The sequence below is a fragment of the Astatotilapia calliptera genome, chromosome 23 (genome assembly GCF_964374335.1).
Source record: "Astatotilapia calliptera chromosome 23, fAstCal68.1, whole genome shotgun sequence".
Taxonomy (NCBI): Eukaryota; Metazoa; Chordata; class Actinopteri; order Cichliformes; family Cichlidae; genus Astatotilapia; species Astatotilapia calliptera.
Genome location: NC_137443.1, coordinates 19,202,005 through 19,218,389, shown reverse-complemented (window position 1 = coordinate 19,218,389; position 16,385 = coordinate 19,202,005). Strand labels below are relative to the sequence as shown.

At 37.1% G+C, this 16,385-nt stretch overlaps 1 protein-coding gene across 1 annotated transcript; it reads right to left on the bottom strand.

The window, feature by feature from the left end:
* Positions 1-10,564: 10,564 nt before the first annotated feature.
* LOC145424421 (macrophage mannose receptor 1-like) lies at positions 10,565-14,351 on the bottom strand. The gene is made up of 4 exons (XM_080297732.1): positions 14,284-14,351; positions 12,552-12,859; positions 11,883-12,169; positions 10,565-11,788 (listed from the first exon to the last, which is right to left on the bottom strand). The coding sequence occupies exons 2-4, from the start codon at positions 12,823-12,825 to the stop codon at positions 11,600-11,602; spliced, it is 750 nt and encodes a 249-aa protein (XP_080153858.1). The 5' UTR covers positions 12,826-12,859; positions 14,284-14,351; the 3' UTR covers positions 10,565-11,599.
* Positions 14,352-16,385: the final 2,034 nt, after the last annotated feature.

The following is a 16,385-nucleotide window of genomic DNA, read 5'->3' as shown; positions in this document are numbered from 1 at the left end:
GAAGGGAGAGAGCAGGGAAAAAATAAAAAAAGAATACAAAACATATGTAGCCATACTGAGCCGACCGGGTAGGCAGAGGAACCCTGACATAAAGAAATTACTGAAAACAGTGGAAACAGAACTCATGAAGTTAAATAGATGGTTTGTATTTAATAAACTATCATTGAATGAAAGTAAAACAAAATTTATGTTATTTGGAGGTAGTAAAAGTAATATTAAAGTAAAATTGAGACAAAATTTTTAGGAGTAATTATTGATGATAAACTTTGTTGGAAGCCCCACATAGAACATGTGAAACGAAAATTATCCAAGTCTATTTCTATTCTTTATAAAACAAGAGATTTTTTGAATAAGAACTGCCTTTATTTATTGTATACTTCCCTTTGTTTGCCTTATATGACCTACTGTGCAGAAATTTGGGGGAACACATACAAAACATATTTGGATTCAATACTTAAATTGCAAAAAAGAGCTATTAGAATAATAAATAAAGTTGGATATAGGGAGTCCACCAACCAGTTTTTTGTAGGATCATCTATGTTAAAATTCATGGACATTATATATTCTAAAACTTTAGAAATTATATATCGTGTGATGAAAAAGAATGTTCCAATTTGTATTTTAAGTATATTTCAACTAAGAGATGGAACATATGATTTAAGGGGGTCTTATAAGCAGTGTTGGGACTAACGCGTTATTAAGTAACGCGTTACAGTAACTACGTTATTATTGTGGTAACGAGCACGGTAACTAGTTATTATGCCAAAATCAGGAACGCGTTAGTCGTTACTGGGATTTAGATAGGCTCGTTACTCGTTACTTCGTGTGGTGGCTATCGCGGAGCTTCCACAGATTCAATAACATTAGCAAGTGGTGGAAGCCAGCAGGTGGATGAAGGAAAAGGGACGCAGAAGGAAAAGAGCAGAGGTGGGACCAAGTCATTGTTTTGCAAGTCTCAAGTAAGTCTCAAGTCTTTATCCTCAAGTCTCAAGTCAAGTCTCAAGTAATGTCAGGCAAGTCAGAGTCGAGTCTCAAGTCACTGGTGTAAAAGTCCGAGTCAAGTCACAAGTCTGAAACTTTGAATTTCAAGTCCTTTCGAGTCTTTAAAAAAAACAAACGAAAAAATAATGTTGCAGTTATGCTAAATGTAAATATTAGACCATGTAATTTTTAAATCTGTGTTTTTCTCAACACATGACAAAATAGTGAACTTAGAAAATATACACAAATTGTGAAATTGCACCTCTTTAAAATGCAGCTCAATTAAACCTAGCTCCAAGAATAATTTTCACCGACAGTTCTGAGATAAGCTGCATGTCATTCTTGGATGCGCTTGTAGGACCGGCTTTAAAATCGCATGACAAAAATATCATACACATTAAAAAAAAACTGCATCACCAACGTAGCCTGGACAACATTTGCTAGTTAGATGAAGTCAGCTATCTCATCGTAGCATATTTATATGCATATTTATAATCATACGGTTCTTGGAGTGAGTGCATACACTCATGAAGTTTAGTAACTTCAGGTCACTGCAACAAGCCCAGGTACAGTTTACCGACGGATGGGTGCAGGACCTTGAAACGCACAGTGTAGAACGAAAGACCATCATACGTATCATAAGTTTACCAGTCTCACAAACTGTCGTCATAAATACACATTCGTTAACCGTTTATTAATAGGACCTTTGAGCTCAACGATAATTAATTAGTAGTGGAAATAATTTCTGGTAGCATCACAGAAATGTAGCAGTGACAATAATATTGTATGCTGTAATCGTACTGGGCAATTAGTGATACAAAAAAACCCTTTTTATCCTGTGAATAAAAGTATGTTTTTGTCAATGTACCATAATAACAGAAGCGAAACGCAATATTGTGTCAGGACAATTCACTATTTATGCACAATAAACAAAGGAGCATAGCGCGACAATTTCTGTTCAGCGCCAGACTTGCTTGTAACCTATATCACCAATTATGTTAAGAAAAATGACGTATTAACTACTAAAAAACACTGACCTTCGTGTAAATGCTTGGAGCATTAACCTGTGAGCTGGAGTGTTCTGGGACGTTATATTTGGTCTTTGAATGGCTGCAATCCAGGCCATCCGTCGCGTCTTTGTTACTTCGGAAACATGGCTCGAACAATTTCTCTTCAACGACGTAATCCGATAACAACCGATCTCTTTACCCGTCGGCTTCCCGTGGCTGTCATGCGACCGGCTATTGCAGTTAATAATACAACAGCTTCTTGACATTTTTGTGTTTCTTTTTATCGCTGTATAACTGATTTCAATTGAAAGTCTGTGTGCGCTAGTACCTCTTGCCACGAGTTCCCAGAATCCTTTGCGGTTCTACCCGTGAATGACGTCACATTTTCAATCTCTATATAATATGCATGTTAAATTTTATATTTGGGGTAAAATATCAAGTCTTTTCAAGTAAACCGGTTCAAGTCCAATTCAAGTCCCAAGTCATTGGTGTAAAAGTCCAAGTCAAGTCACAAGTCTTAGAACATTTTTTCAAGTCAAGTCTAAAGTCATAAAATTAATGACTCGAGTCTGACTCGAGTCCAAGTCATGTGACTCGAGTCCACACCTCTGGAAAAGAGACCCGAGGCAGCCGCCGGTCCAAGTGTGAACTGAACTTCAGGTAAGAAGTTATGACCTGCAGTCTCTCTGGGTCAGATATGAACCAAGTTTAGGTGGAGTTTATTTTCGTTATTATGACTTTTTCCGTACTGCGTGCTAGCTAGCATGACGGAGTTTCTATACAGCTGGGTGGGTGCTATGAAGTTAATGATGTTTTAACTTTATTTTGTTCATAAGTTATTAGAGTTGCCAACCGTCCCGTCTGGTATTCAGAGAAAATATTACGCGTTTCTTATTGAGGTGAAAAGGAACAGTTTGTCCCGTAATTCAGCTACAATGAAAAAGACACAAAGCTGGAGTTACTCTGTGTCTTTACGCTGCACAGCTGCCTCTTCTTCTCTCATTCTCCCCCCTCCCTCTCCCGTTTCTACTTTAATCATGAAAACTGATCAGTGATCAGCTGATCGGCTCTCTTGTTTGTTTATCGCTCACTTTGCGCCGAAAGAGGAAACCAGCGGATGTCGCGCTAAACAACAGCAGCACGTTTAAGCTTGATCAGCTGTTGTTAGAATTTATTTAATATTAATTTCTAGTATCAGCTGATGTTTGCTGGAGCCACAGCTGCAAAAAAACTGCTGGTCATGATATGGTTTGGTTATCTGGTGAGAGGGAAACATGAAGATGAAACCAGGAGATGTCCTTACTGAATCATCAGAGCTGTGATGGAGAAACAGGTTTACCTTTTAGGTGACATGAATGAGTTGAAGGGAAGTTATGAACTGTTTCTGAGAGACAAATAACCCCAGGATCCTTTTTTAGGTAGCTGACAGCTGGTAACTGTGCAGGGGCGGATCTAGCAAAGTGTTGCCAGGGGGCCAGGTAGGGCATTAACAGGGAAAGGGGGGCACAAAGAAATACTTTTCTTTCTTATTCGCATTTAAAATGTCTAGCTTTTAAAAAATAATTATCTGAATCTTACAACAAACGATTGATAGATTGATGCATATATACCATCAAAACAGTGTACATCACTGTCACAACAGCGTTTGTTTTCATTCAAAGGCTTTATGATTTTTCCTATAATGGTGCCCCTCTAGTCAAAATGCCCAGGACGATTTTTTTGTCCCAGTCCAGTCCTGTATGCAGCTCATCTGCAGTCTGGTGTTACCTACATCTTCCTATTCAGAAGGCAGAATTTCCAAGTTCTGAGTACAATCGAAAGCACCACGACTGCAGTTTTTGTGTTGGATGTAAAAGGCGCACATGACTCTGTGACGTAGGCTAGAATCATGGCAGCAGTCAATGACGGTCCAGGCGTGGGATTTCTCTCGTGGAAATATGCACATTATCTTTTCCTTTCTATTGGTAGGTGGCACAGTGCACTTGTGGCAAGTAAGCAAGCTAGAAGACTGGCAAAGTTATGGAAGAAACACATTAACAAGAGAATTCTGAGTAAAACCAAAGTTACTTTCCCTAGTAACTAGTTACTTTGAAAGTAACGAGTAACTTGAAGTAACTGAGTTACTTTTGAGAGAAGTAACTAAGTTACTATTTTAAAGTAACTTACCCAACACTGCTTATAAGTTTGAAAGGCCTAAAGTGAGAACCAATGTTAAGTATAGATGTGTGTCAGTTTTGGGAGTGAAATTATGGAATGGACTTAATGATGAACTGAAGATGTGTTTTTCTTTGTCATTCTTCAGGAAGATTTTAAAAATTAGTATTATACAAGGTTATAGAAATTTGGTTTGTTAAAATTTTTTTGTGTTGATTTAATTTCTTGATTTATCATTGATTTCTTTTCAAACTGTTAAACAACTTATTTATCAATGCTATTTATTTTCTTGGTTAAGGATTTGATTATTTCTATGGGGGTAAGGGATAGGATAAGTATAAGCCATAAGGCTTCAGCCTATTCCTTTTTCGGTTTCTGTTTGAGTACTTTTATGTAAAATTATAATCTGTTGTTGTTGTTGTTGACTGAAATAAATTTCAATTCCTTCATTCATTCATTCATTCATTCAAGTGTAAAATATTTTTTCAAAATTAAGATATTCAGGCAGTATGCCAACTCAACTGGTAATATGCCCTCAAATATGTCATGTGCAATATCTGGAGGATATCCACTGCAAACACTGAAATGGGAGAGATGTGCAGAGAAAACACACCGTCTTTTAACACCGTGACATGGTTTTGCATTACTCTGTGCAGAACTTACATGCATTTCATGTGTCTCTTTGCTTCTCAGAGTAAACGCACCTGAACTAACCTCTGTTTCTTGAATATCAGATCTTTTGGCCTCACAAAATTTGCAAAAGTATTCACCTGAAAAACTCTCAATAAATCCAGAAATACTGTGTGCTCCCAAATTATCTGCTATGACACACTGTATTGTGCCCCTGAGAAATTCTCCAAGATGTGCAATAAAAATCCCTTGACTTTCCAAAGTAACAAGATCACTCAACAACGGCTCTAGAATCTTTTCATATCCATATGTCTTTACATCTTCAGACTTGCAGAGTAAAGCCAGATAAATGGAAGTCAGTGATGAATGGCAAGCAGGTGGTAAATTGCTAAGAGTCCAATATATGGCACAAATTTTGTGCTTTTTACGGGAAGTTCCAAGTGGATTGCAAATCTCAAAATCGTCAATATACAAATTCAGTAAAACTCGCAATTCACCTGCTGATAAAAAACTGTTTTCTTTGAAAAACAACCCCTCCCTAAAAGACCTGTAAATCACTTCTGCCCCACTTTGTTCTGTTATGCGACTACCATCCAAAACCTTAGCAAGAAGGTGGCAATCACTGAAAAGCTGCCATAAAACCTTTAAAACTGGAACATACTGAAATGTTCTTTTATTTTTTTTCATCCAACACATACTCTACAGGCTCTACAACTTTAAAATTTTCCTTGCCCCCGCCCAACTATTCCTTAATGCCAATGTTGTGGCGGGAGGGACGATTTCACAATTTAAAACTGCAGGCTGTCTGTACAGTGAACTTTACAGCTAACTACAACAGAGAAATTGCCTCGTTTCATAATTTGTTAGTACAAAGTGTGCCACCAGAACTAAGCTAAAAATATATGACAATTTAACATAGCAGTTTTCATCAATACAATTACTCTTTTAATAGAGCAGTAGCTAATAGAGCACATAGCTAGCTTAAGTCAAATCACGACAAAGTTCAGAGGTGTACAACTGCTTAGACTTCTTTCTCCATGTGCACACGTCTTAAAGAGTCAACATGCTTTGACTGAGGTAAAAAAAAATAAAACAAAAACGACCGTAAAAGCTTTACTTACCGAAGCTAGACCACCTTTACACGAAGTTGTGTGATTAACTTGAACCTGCTTGCAGCCACCAAAGCGTCGGCTTTTTCAGTCCGCGCGCAAAATGGTGGCCTGTCCTAACGCATGCGCAAAATGGCCCAGCAGGATGCTATGAAAAACATACTTAAGCATTTTGAGCTACATTTAATTAACTAAAATTAATTGGATTAAAACGCAGGGAATGTATTCTGGAGTTACTCGAATTATATAGACAGGAATTACTCATTTGAATTAAAAAGATATACCAAAATAAAATATGCTATAGCTAAAAGGAGCCAATATCACTTTTTTCAGTGTTGGTGGACTAACTTTTGCTGCTACTCATACATTTCTTTAAGTCAGTCCAGAGGCGATTTTAGCCCATTTTTGGGGTGCTTCCCCCCCCCCCCCAAGGTGTCTCAATTTTTCAAATTTTTTAATAATATTTTGTACATTTCAAGGTCTTTTGTATTTTTGGAGTGTATTTTTTATGTATCTGTATTATAATATACATACACATTAAAAGTGAATCTCTGTCCAAAAAATTCACTCTTTACTCACTATGAGCATCATTCATTATTCTCCCGCAGTAATTAAGGTTAGTATATGTTTTTTTTTTTTGTTTGTTTTTTTAAATTAATTTTTTTTTTTAAATTTAAAAAAATATATATTTTTAAATTAAATTTTTTTAAAAAAAAATTTAAATTCCAATCCATTCTTCTTTGGCAGCATTTAAATAACCTTTATCGGATTTGATGGTTTTGACTCACTCACTGGCCTGCACCAGTTACCAGTCACTTTGTGGAGCATTGGACTGCCATTACCTCATAAGACTTTGTTGTTATACTATCTCTTACCGTATATTACTAAATCTCCATTTGCACTATTTGCCTATTTGCACTACTCTGCCTGGTTTACACTCAATGTCATTTACCCTTACCTGAATATTGTATATTGTATATTGCATAGCTTTCTTGTTAAATTGTATTGTATTTATTTAAATTTTTACTTTTTAATTATTTTATTTCCATTTTTTAATCACTCTCTTATATTTAAATGTTCATTTGCTATTTCATCTAGGGTTTGAGAGTAACGAAATTTCTATTCTCTGTATGTCCTGTACATGTGACAGAATTGACAAATAAAGTTGACTTTGACTTTTGACTTTGACTTTGTTACAGACTTTTCAAAAAAGTGTTTTGCTTTTCTTTCACAAATGTGGGGATTCAATTGTGTTGAAATGTACAAAACAGTGATGTCATGTTTTGAGACGAGGACCCAGGCACAGAGAGACTTGATGAATTTAAGAATCTTATGATTTAATAAAAAAATTTGCAGACTTGCACAGAGAGGGTAAAATTATGATGACTGATAATGGAGATGAAGACAACAGACGATGAGGACAGGGAGGATGCAGGGGTTTAAATGCACCAAGGAGACAGTCAGAGGGAACTCGGGACAACTGGAGACATTTAAGGATGCAGGGACTGACAGAGACAGGGAAGACGTCTCATCGTGACGAGTAAAGTTTACCTTGCCTGGATGGGCAGCTCTCTGGGTGCACAGCACCCCCAAAGCTCTGATCCTAGAATTGCCCCTGAGTCAGTCACCAGGTTTGTGCACAACTCAGCAGGTATTTTTAACCACTAATCTTTGAAGATGTTCTTGATCTAATGAACGTCTTCCTGTGCTGCTCCTACTGTGCTGTGCCTAGTTAGTTTTTCAGTCAACAGTCCATTTCTTACATCAATATTTGATATGTCTGTGAAGGTTCTCAGTCATCCAGGTCATCGTAGTCTAAGGAGCTTGGAAAGAAAAGTGTCTGGACTTCTTTAAGTTGCTTGAAAACTTAAGTTTGGAAACCATGTGAACCAGTTCACTCCTCCAGGAAAAAAAAAGCACACAAAAAACAAAATGAAAACACTCCCTTCAAGTAATACATCAATATTACAAGTTCTTCTTATATGAACAGATTAAATATTTAATTATAGAAAGCTAATGATGAATAATATGTCCTTCCTTCCATTGCAGAAAAAAATACTCCATTATGATCACATGCTACAGGTTGAACAGCTCTGTGAGTGTCTCTGTTTTTACATTTGGCAGTTTGTGGCAGTGTCAGTTAGAGCGAGCCAGTGTACCCATAGTGCTGATCTGAAGCTCAGATAAATGAATAGGATTGTGTTAGGAATTAAACATGTAGATCACCCAAGAAGGAGGCAGAAGTGTGGAGGTAAGAGTATAGACTTTAATATGGAGAGAAATTTACCTTAAAAGTGTTAGAAATGCGTACGATGTGATCTACAAGCGTTTGTAACTTTTGAGGATTCACAAACATGTGCTCCAATCCACACACAAATACAACGCAACCTGACCACACGTAAAATAATTTCACAAATGCGTACATCCAAGCCTGAATAAATACTCATCATTTACTCAAAACCTTTTAAGTTTAGTCTCACAAATCTGAACATTTTTCTCTTTAAAAGGATTTCCTTGCAGAAAATACTGTCAAGTTTTTTCTTTTTCTTTAATTAATACAGTAATCATTAATTAGCTGATTACTTTCCTTTAAAAGTAATGTGAAGAAAGAAACATCCAGCAAGTACCTACATTGCTAACAAAATGCTTCATATTAATAATATTGTCATTCTCTTATACACATTACTTGATGGATAACAAGAATGGCCACTGGAGGGCGATGTGCTATCATGATGGAGCATTTAAAATTGTGTTCTGACTTAGAGTCCATTCACATGTAGGATTTCAGTAGTGATAGCAATAGTCTCTCAGAGCAAAACATATTCAGGATATCTGAGCCTGCTTTTTTGAACTTCCTCATTTCACTTTCTACAATGAGCCTTAGTAGGATAGTTAGTGTTCGCTAATATTAACCAAAAGAAAGACAGCCGAGGTTCAGATTTGATCCATAAACCAAAATGATCCCTCCATGATTCAAATGTCTTTGAGTCCAATTTCTCAGTCTTCTGTCTTAGTTCTATATAATCAGTCTTCAGCAAATTTGCACAAACCTGTCCCCTCTCTGAAGAGGTCCACGTCATTGTCAATGATGCAGTGGTACACAGGGAGGTGTCTCCTTCGGGAGAGGTCGCTTCCACTTTGGCAGGATACTAAGAATCTTTATGAAACTTTTTCTGTTTGTCTAACTCTATGAGCACCAGCTTTCCAAGGGAGGTTGGACATGATATGCTAAAGTGTGACACCTGAAATAATGACAAAAGCTCTGAAAATACAGAGAGGAGCTTCAAATGTGTATGATAATCACAACACAGTTACTGCAGAGGTGAGCACAGTTTAGAAATGGAGTTGGGTTTCACACTCACTGCGCCTCTGTAAAAAGATGGTGCAGCTTTTTGAGATGTGTACGTTTGCTCTCTCGAGCTGTACCAAACAGCTTCATGTAGATCAGGGGTGGGCAATTCCAGGCCCCGAGGGCCGGTGTCCCTGCAGGTTTTAGATGTGTCCTTGAACAAACACAGCTGATTTAAATGGCTAAATTAGCTCCTCAACATTTCCCGATGTTCTCCAGAGGCCTGGTAACAAACTAATCATGTGATTCAGGTGTGTTGACCCAAAGTGAGATCTAAAACCTGCAGGGACACTGGCCCTCGGGGCCTGGAATTGCCCACCTCTGATGTAGATGTTGTTAAAAGTGGTGGCAAAGGCTAGTTTGCCAGTGAAAATCAAAAAATTCCTGATGAATAGAGAATGATATTAACCCAAAGATATCATGAGAAATCATTTCAAATTTCAGTAGCATTTGTACTACAGTAATAATGTGGTAATGCTGGAATAATAAGGTGGAAAAAAGATGCTAATGGTATTGACCATAAACCAATAACCTTAAAAATGTTTCTCAGTATTGTTTACCAGATAAAACAAAATGGATATTCAACCTTGTGCTACATGAACCAGCAATGATAATAAGCCCAAAACCATGTAAAGTTCCTGACACAGGGACACAGGTTGGCTTAGTTTGTCTGGTACAGATTGTTGTTCTTACAGGCTCTCTCCTCCCATGTGGGCGGATCCTGGGGTTTCCTGCTCTTCAGCTGGACATGCCTGATTGTTATCTCATTCATCAGAGCCAGTATGAAAGAACCAGCCAAACCATCCAGTTTGTGCCAGCTAGTCTGCCTCTCATAGGTGATGACAGGGAACTTATATGTTTTTTTATTTGTTTCCTGTATTCATCCTGCTGAATAAAAAAATGAAGGAACACTAAAAACTGCACATGAACAATATTTGTTATTCAATGAAGTTCAGCTCACAAAAGAGGAGTCTCAGCAAAAGAATGACATCCGTGTATGATTTTAGTTTTAAACTTCAAAATGTTAATCTAGGGACCTTTGCAATCATCCAACCATGATCCACGTTCCCTGGTATTCCTTTAGGTTTTGCTTTGTTTCTGAAAAATACTCCTTCCTGTCACATTTACAGTTTGAAATAAGCATTTCAAATCATTGAACTGTTATTTGACCTCTGTATATTGTGTTCACATTGATATGAGTAGTGTCAGCCACCGATTGTGCAAGTTCCCCCACCTAAAATGATGACAGAGGTCAGTAATTTGCACCAGAGGTACACTTCAACTGTGAGAGACAGAATGTGAAAAAAAAAAAAATCCATGAATTCACATGGTAGGATTTGTAAAGAATTTATTCGTAAATTAGGGTGGAAAATACAGCAGCAGTTTGTATCTACAATGAAGAAAGTAGTAAAAATAAAGAAATAAGAAGGTAGAAGAATATTAGTGCTGGCTTTGCACGTGCCTGAGCATGAATGTGCACGTGTACTACCCATCATTGGAATCATTCTCCTATTGCCTGACCCAGTTCCAGCCAAGCTTTATAATTACCTCAAGATACTTTGGTATGCAGAGAAATTTATAGTCAACTTAATGACTGCAAGATGCAGCAAATTGCGAAAATGTCTTCTTTTAGCGGTGATTACCTCCAGATAATCAGTTAGTCAAAATGATTTGATTACCTGACTTTCCCTCTTAATTCCTATGTACGTAGTTAGAGTGTACTTCTCGAATTCTGTAAAACATTTTTTTCAAAAGGAATACAAGACGGCCTGTTTTAGATGTAAAAAAAGCCTCATAGCAGTGAAAGTAACCATATGGTTCCCTCACCACTGCTTATAAAGACAAAAATAATTGCTTAACTGCACATTAATCTTTATTTAATATCTTTATTGACTTGAGACAACTTTTAAATTATGTATAGTCCAGTATTTACTTGACATGTCACACAACTACATTAGGAAAATAACACATATAACAAGACGTTATGATTTTTCTGGTTTGCATTAATCTGTCATCATTGTATAATCTAACAGTATGAAAACATCTCATCACTATTTCTCACCTTTTCAATGTACTGACTATATTAACTGATATATTTGTAACATGCATCATGAATGAAGGTACAATTATTCTAACTCAAAAACCTTTAACTGGTAGTGTAAAGTGTTGGTCAGGTTCCCATTGTTCTTGGAATTTCTAATTTTGGACTCACTCATATACCTGAGTAACGGTTCATTTTTGTTTAACCCTGTCTGTGGAGTCTGCTTTGGATTATTTCTCCTGTTTACTTTGACACACATGTATCTAAGTGTCATAAGATGGAAAGGTAAGTACAGATATATCAAATTTTTACTTAAGTACAGTACTTAATTCATTTTGGAACAGAGAAAGTTCCTTTTCTGCTGGCAGTTTCTTATGCCGTAGGGTGAACTACCATTCTTCTCGAGGACGCCACAAAGGCCCTCGGTTGGGCATTTTGGGATATCCTCATATTGCATTTCTTCTCCACCCACCCACAGCCACTCACCAGCCAGGTTACACAGGCCTGTCCACACCTGCCAACAGTAAACAAAGAGAAACAAACAAAGTTACAGTAAGTATAGTTATGAGTCTCTCACCAACACAAACGCATGCAGAAAACTGCCCAACCTCATCAGTGGTAGCCTCTTTTGCGGTCTCTCGTGCAGTGGTGTAGTCATCTGGAGTGATCAGGGAGGCCAGGTCATAGCCGTGGTTCCTGTATGAAGAGGCTGGATCTTCTGTGACCACTCCATCCAGAGACCTGCAGTGTTCTAATGCCTCCTCCCATGTTTTATTCTCCTTCACCAGAATCAGCTTTTCCTCATAACATAGGAAATCACGTTTTTCATCACACTTCTTGCTTTCCCATTTTCCGTCGCTTCTTCTGTTCACACAGTTTTCATCCTCTTTTGGTGCTGCAAGAAGTCGAAGTACAATAGAGAAAAAAAAACTGGGATAGATTCCAGAGATGTTTTAAAGGTCTATTCAACTAGATTCAGTATCAAATCATTTTACCAGTACAGTGTTTATGTGTGTAACAAACCCTCCTTGCTGAAGTTCCAGCTGAAACAGTTGGTTTGGGACTTCGCGAAACTCACTACAGTCAACACTGTGATAGACAACACTGCTCCACACTGTAAATCTGATCCTTTCTCACCACTTAAATTGTTGAATGCTCAAAATATCTCAAATCGATTTCAGGTCACAATGCAAATAAGTTTGGAATAATTACCAGTAAGTTTGGTCTTGTAAGCCAGGTAACATCTAAGGAGTAAGAAACATAGTATGAGAATTTACCGCCATCCCATGGTGTGAAGTAGGCTATTTCGTCTCCTCTGGACCATTTCCATGGACTTGTTGCATCCTTCCGGGACAAATCGATCCATCCAGAGTACTGTAAAGCTTTATTCTCTTCTGCAGTTCTCACTCGGACCAAGTCAGTGTGGTGCTCCCTGCAGTATGCCAGTGCATCTGCCCAGGTATACTCGTAAGGGTTATTATAGAACTTGATGTCCAGCAGATGTCCACACACGGGGAAAAGAATGAGCAAGAAGCCAACGTGCTTCGTCATTGTGTTTTTCACAGGAGAAAAGTGGACAAAAAGCCTGCACAGACAGGGCACAGAACAGAAATTTTATAGTGAGGAAGAGCAGCGTCTGCTGTGTCCACATAATGCTCTACTGATAAATGCTGGGAACAATAAACTCTTCATTAAACACAACTAGAGTAAATTGCACAGATATAGGTGCTTGTGTGTTTAAAGAAATCAATAAAACATTTCAAATTTCAAGTGAAATGTCCTATTATTTAAAAAGAAAAGAACACAAAACAATAGAAATACTAATTTAAATAAATTGTTGTAATGACATTTACAAAATAAGAGTGCGAGTGAGATCAAACTGAATAGTGAGATAGCTTTTGTTTTTTGTTCTTCTTTGGCGGATCATGCACTGTGTTCAGCGTCTGATCCCTTTGTCACGATCTCGGGTCATCTGACCCATCGTATTGAGTTTTAGTTTATTTTGATGTTTAAAGAGCACTAACAGTGTAGACCAGTCTAAATGGATCTTTGATGACATAAATAGCATTTTGGTTATTTCAGGTTAATTCCTCTATAAACGGCTGTTTCAAAAATGTAGATGTAATAACTCTTTAGCAATTAAGTGTCATGATCTGTCTTGGTTCCCCGTCTCGTTAGTTAGACTATGTTGAGTTGTGTTCCCACCTGTGGTCTATTCCTTCGTTTGCCTTGTGCTTTTAATGTCTGCCTCTTCCTCCGCTGGTTGTTGTGATCACCCTGAATGCTGGGTTTTCTGCTAGTCTGTCTGTTTAGTTTAAAGTGTTTTCCCAGTTTTAGTTTATAATGAATAATTCCAGCAATAAAGCTGTGTTTTGAGTTTAGTTTGGATTTTGGGTCCATTCCTGGCTGCCTAACACAGCTGTTATGACACCAAGTACTTTCAGACACTACAGTGACTGTGGTCCAGTTTATACAGGAATACTTCTTTAATGAGCTGCCTTTTTTAATTATTATTTTTTTTATCTATACTTGTTCCTATATCTATGTGACAGTTTAATTAATCATGGTTTTCAATCACTGACATGAAAACAGGAGTTAAACCAATTCAGTTCTCTTTCAGTTGAGCTGTGTTTATTGTCACTTTGCTCACTACATATTTTGTCAGCTATAAATTTTACTACTATTTGCTGTCAGTCAGTGTAAAACATTACAACAAAATCAAAATCAGACAAAGACGTAATGTGTTAACCTAAGTCTCAGATGGTTGTTTTAGTGAAATTGCTCTAAAATGACGAAAGAAAAATTAGAGAATGAGTTGTACATGCATACATGCTAGTCTCAGGAAGTTAAACTGCTTTTAATATACAGTTTCAGCAGATTAAAACTGAAATCAGCCCAACTGATAAAGTCCACAACTTACGTGGCTATCACACTGTTTTCTCTTTATCTCTTTATAAATATAAGTCTCTGTCATTCATTCATCGGACCTGTTTGTACAGCAGCACTTACCTTGGTAGACGTTAGGGAGGCTTTGAAATTCACTCCGGTTATGATCCCTCTATATCAAGTCTGAAAAGATACCAGTGGTGATTCAGAGCTTCATGCAAAACCTCCCACCTATTTCCATCTAAATTGATTGATAGCTCTGGCGTGGCATCCCACAAGCCATTTAAATCAAAAGCAAAGCAGCATCATTCAAATTCACTGTTTCTGGATATTTACTTTACTTTGTCCCTTCATAGAATGTTCAGGGATCATGTAGTGTAAACCACCACACCCTACTAACAGAAAGCTGTCAAAGGTGGGGATTTTGTGTTTGAGTGATGTTGAAATCGCTAGAAAGATGACAGAAATTACTTAGAGAGACTTAGAGACTTAGACAGTTTTACTGTGCAGTTTCTTGCACAAAGAAATTGGGTGGCTGGACCACAAGGTGCAAAAGTAAAGAAGGGAAAACAATATACAATGAGGGAAAAAAATAAATAAAAAGCAATATATGTGTGAGGGGAATTTTATACATGGTGTATGCGTAGGAAACATTGAAACAGAAACATTGTGGGGCTGTATACAGTTACATAATATAGTTATATAATATAATAAATAAAATAAAATAAGGGTGGAGTGGCGATGGTCATTTAGGGTGGGGATGGTGATTCCAATGAGAAAAAAATATTGCACAACATATGCCTTAAAACATTTTTTTTTAAAACGTTTGTTTTTTGTGTTTTAATATTTCTGTTTACATAATAATAGTGATAATATATGCACAACAATTGCTTATTCTTATATATATATATATATATGTACATATATATATATATATAAGGTTAAAGGTTGTAATCCTGGAAAAAGTGCGGGACGCCCTGCTAATTGTGGTTTGCTAACTTTGCCTTTATTTGAAGCTATTTCATGGAAATACCAGTGATTACAGCAGCTTCAAGTAAAGGTAAAGTTAGTAAACCACAATTAGCAGGATGTCCCGCACTTTCTCCATTCAAGGTTCACAACCTTTAACTGCCTCATTAATGTAATAGGTTTACCTTAGCTTATATACTGCTCAAAAGAAAGTATAGGACCAAGTCATTTAAACTTAGGTGATACTGATCTGGTCAGTTAAGTAGCAGAGGAGGTTATTAATCAGTTTCAGCTGCTTTGGTGTTAATGAATTTAACAACAAGTGCAATAGAGGGGCAACAATGAGACAACCCCAAAAACCAGGAAAGGTTTTACAGGTGGAGGCCACATTTTTAACTCCTCATCTTTTCTTTCTTACTTTTCTTATTCGGTGGTGAAACCTGACTTGCTACGTGGTGTAGCTAGCCACCACGTAGCACATCATTATATACCAGCTATCCCAACTTCATTAACCCTACAGACATCACTACTGTTCTGTCTTCATTTATGCTGGAAGTGATAGCAGAGCGGTATTTTTGAATTTTTTCAGAAATCCCTCAGTCAGAACATGGTATATTATGTTTAGGTGGAAACTAGTGAGCTAACTTCCTGCTAACTTCTAATTCTAAAACTTCTAACTTTTAGAAATGTTCATTTGACTTTGGGACATGAAGTGGAGTTTGGACAAATGACAGCTAATGATGTCAGACTTAAAGACCGGATAAGCCAGTTTGAATATTAAGCTCACATTATTCAAATCCGTCCATGCCTCAGTGTTACTGTATACGGTAGACATGTTTTTTTCTCCATTAACCTTGGTTTATTATTCAACCAAATTAGTTTATTTACCTTTGTGTGTTTGTATGTGACGAAAGAAAGCTTCATCTCAACATTAACAATGATTATTCACTAGTCTGTGAGTTTTAGTATAACAGCATGTTAGAGTACTCATCATTCTTTACTAACTTAATTTTCACTCCTACTGCAGTAAATATGTTATGTAATTTTGCCTAAAATGACTTGACAAAAACATGATATGTTAAGTATGTTCAAAGATGGATTCCACTTTTGCTGTGATTTCCTAAATGCAAATGTAGAAGGATGAATATTACAGGGAGTGCAGAATTATTAGGCAAATGAGTATTTTGTCCACATCATCCTCTTCATGCATGTTGTCGTACTCCAAGCTGTATAGGCTCGAAAGCCTACTACCAATT

Excerpts from the sequence above, each read along its gene's own strand:
- LOC145424421 (XM_080297732.1), bottom strand. The coding sequence starts at position 12,825 with ATGACGAAGCACGTTGGCTTCTTGCTCATTCTTTTCCCCGTGTGTGGA. Across the intron at positions 12,170-12,551 it reads CTTCACACCATGGGATGGCG|CACCAAAAGAGGATGAAAAC; the intron begins GTAAATTCTCAT and ends GACTTCTTGCAG. Across the intron at positions 11,789-11,882 it reads AAGAGGCTACCACTGATGAG|GTGTGGACAGGCCTGTGTAA; the intron begins GTTGGGCAGTTT and ends TACTGTTGGCAG.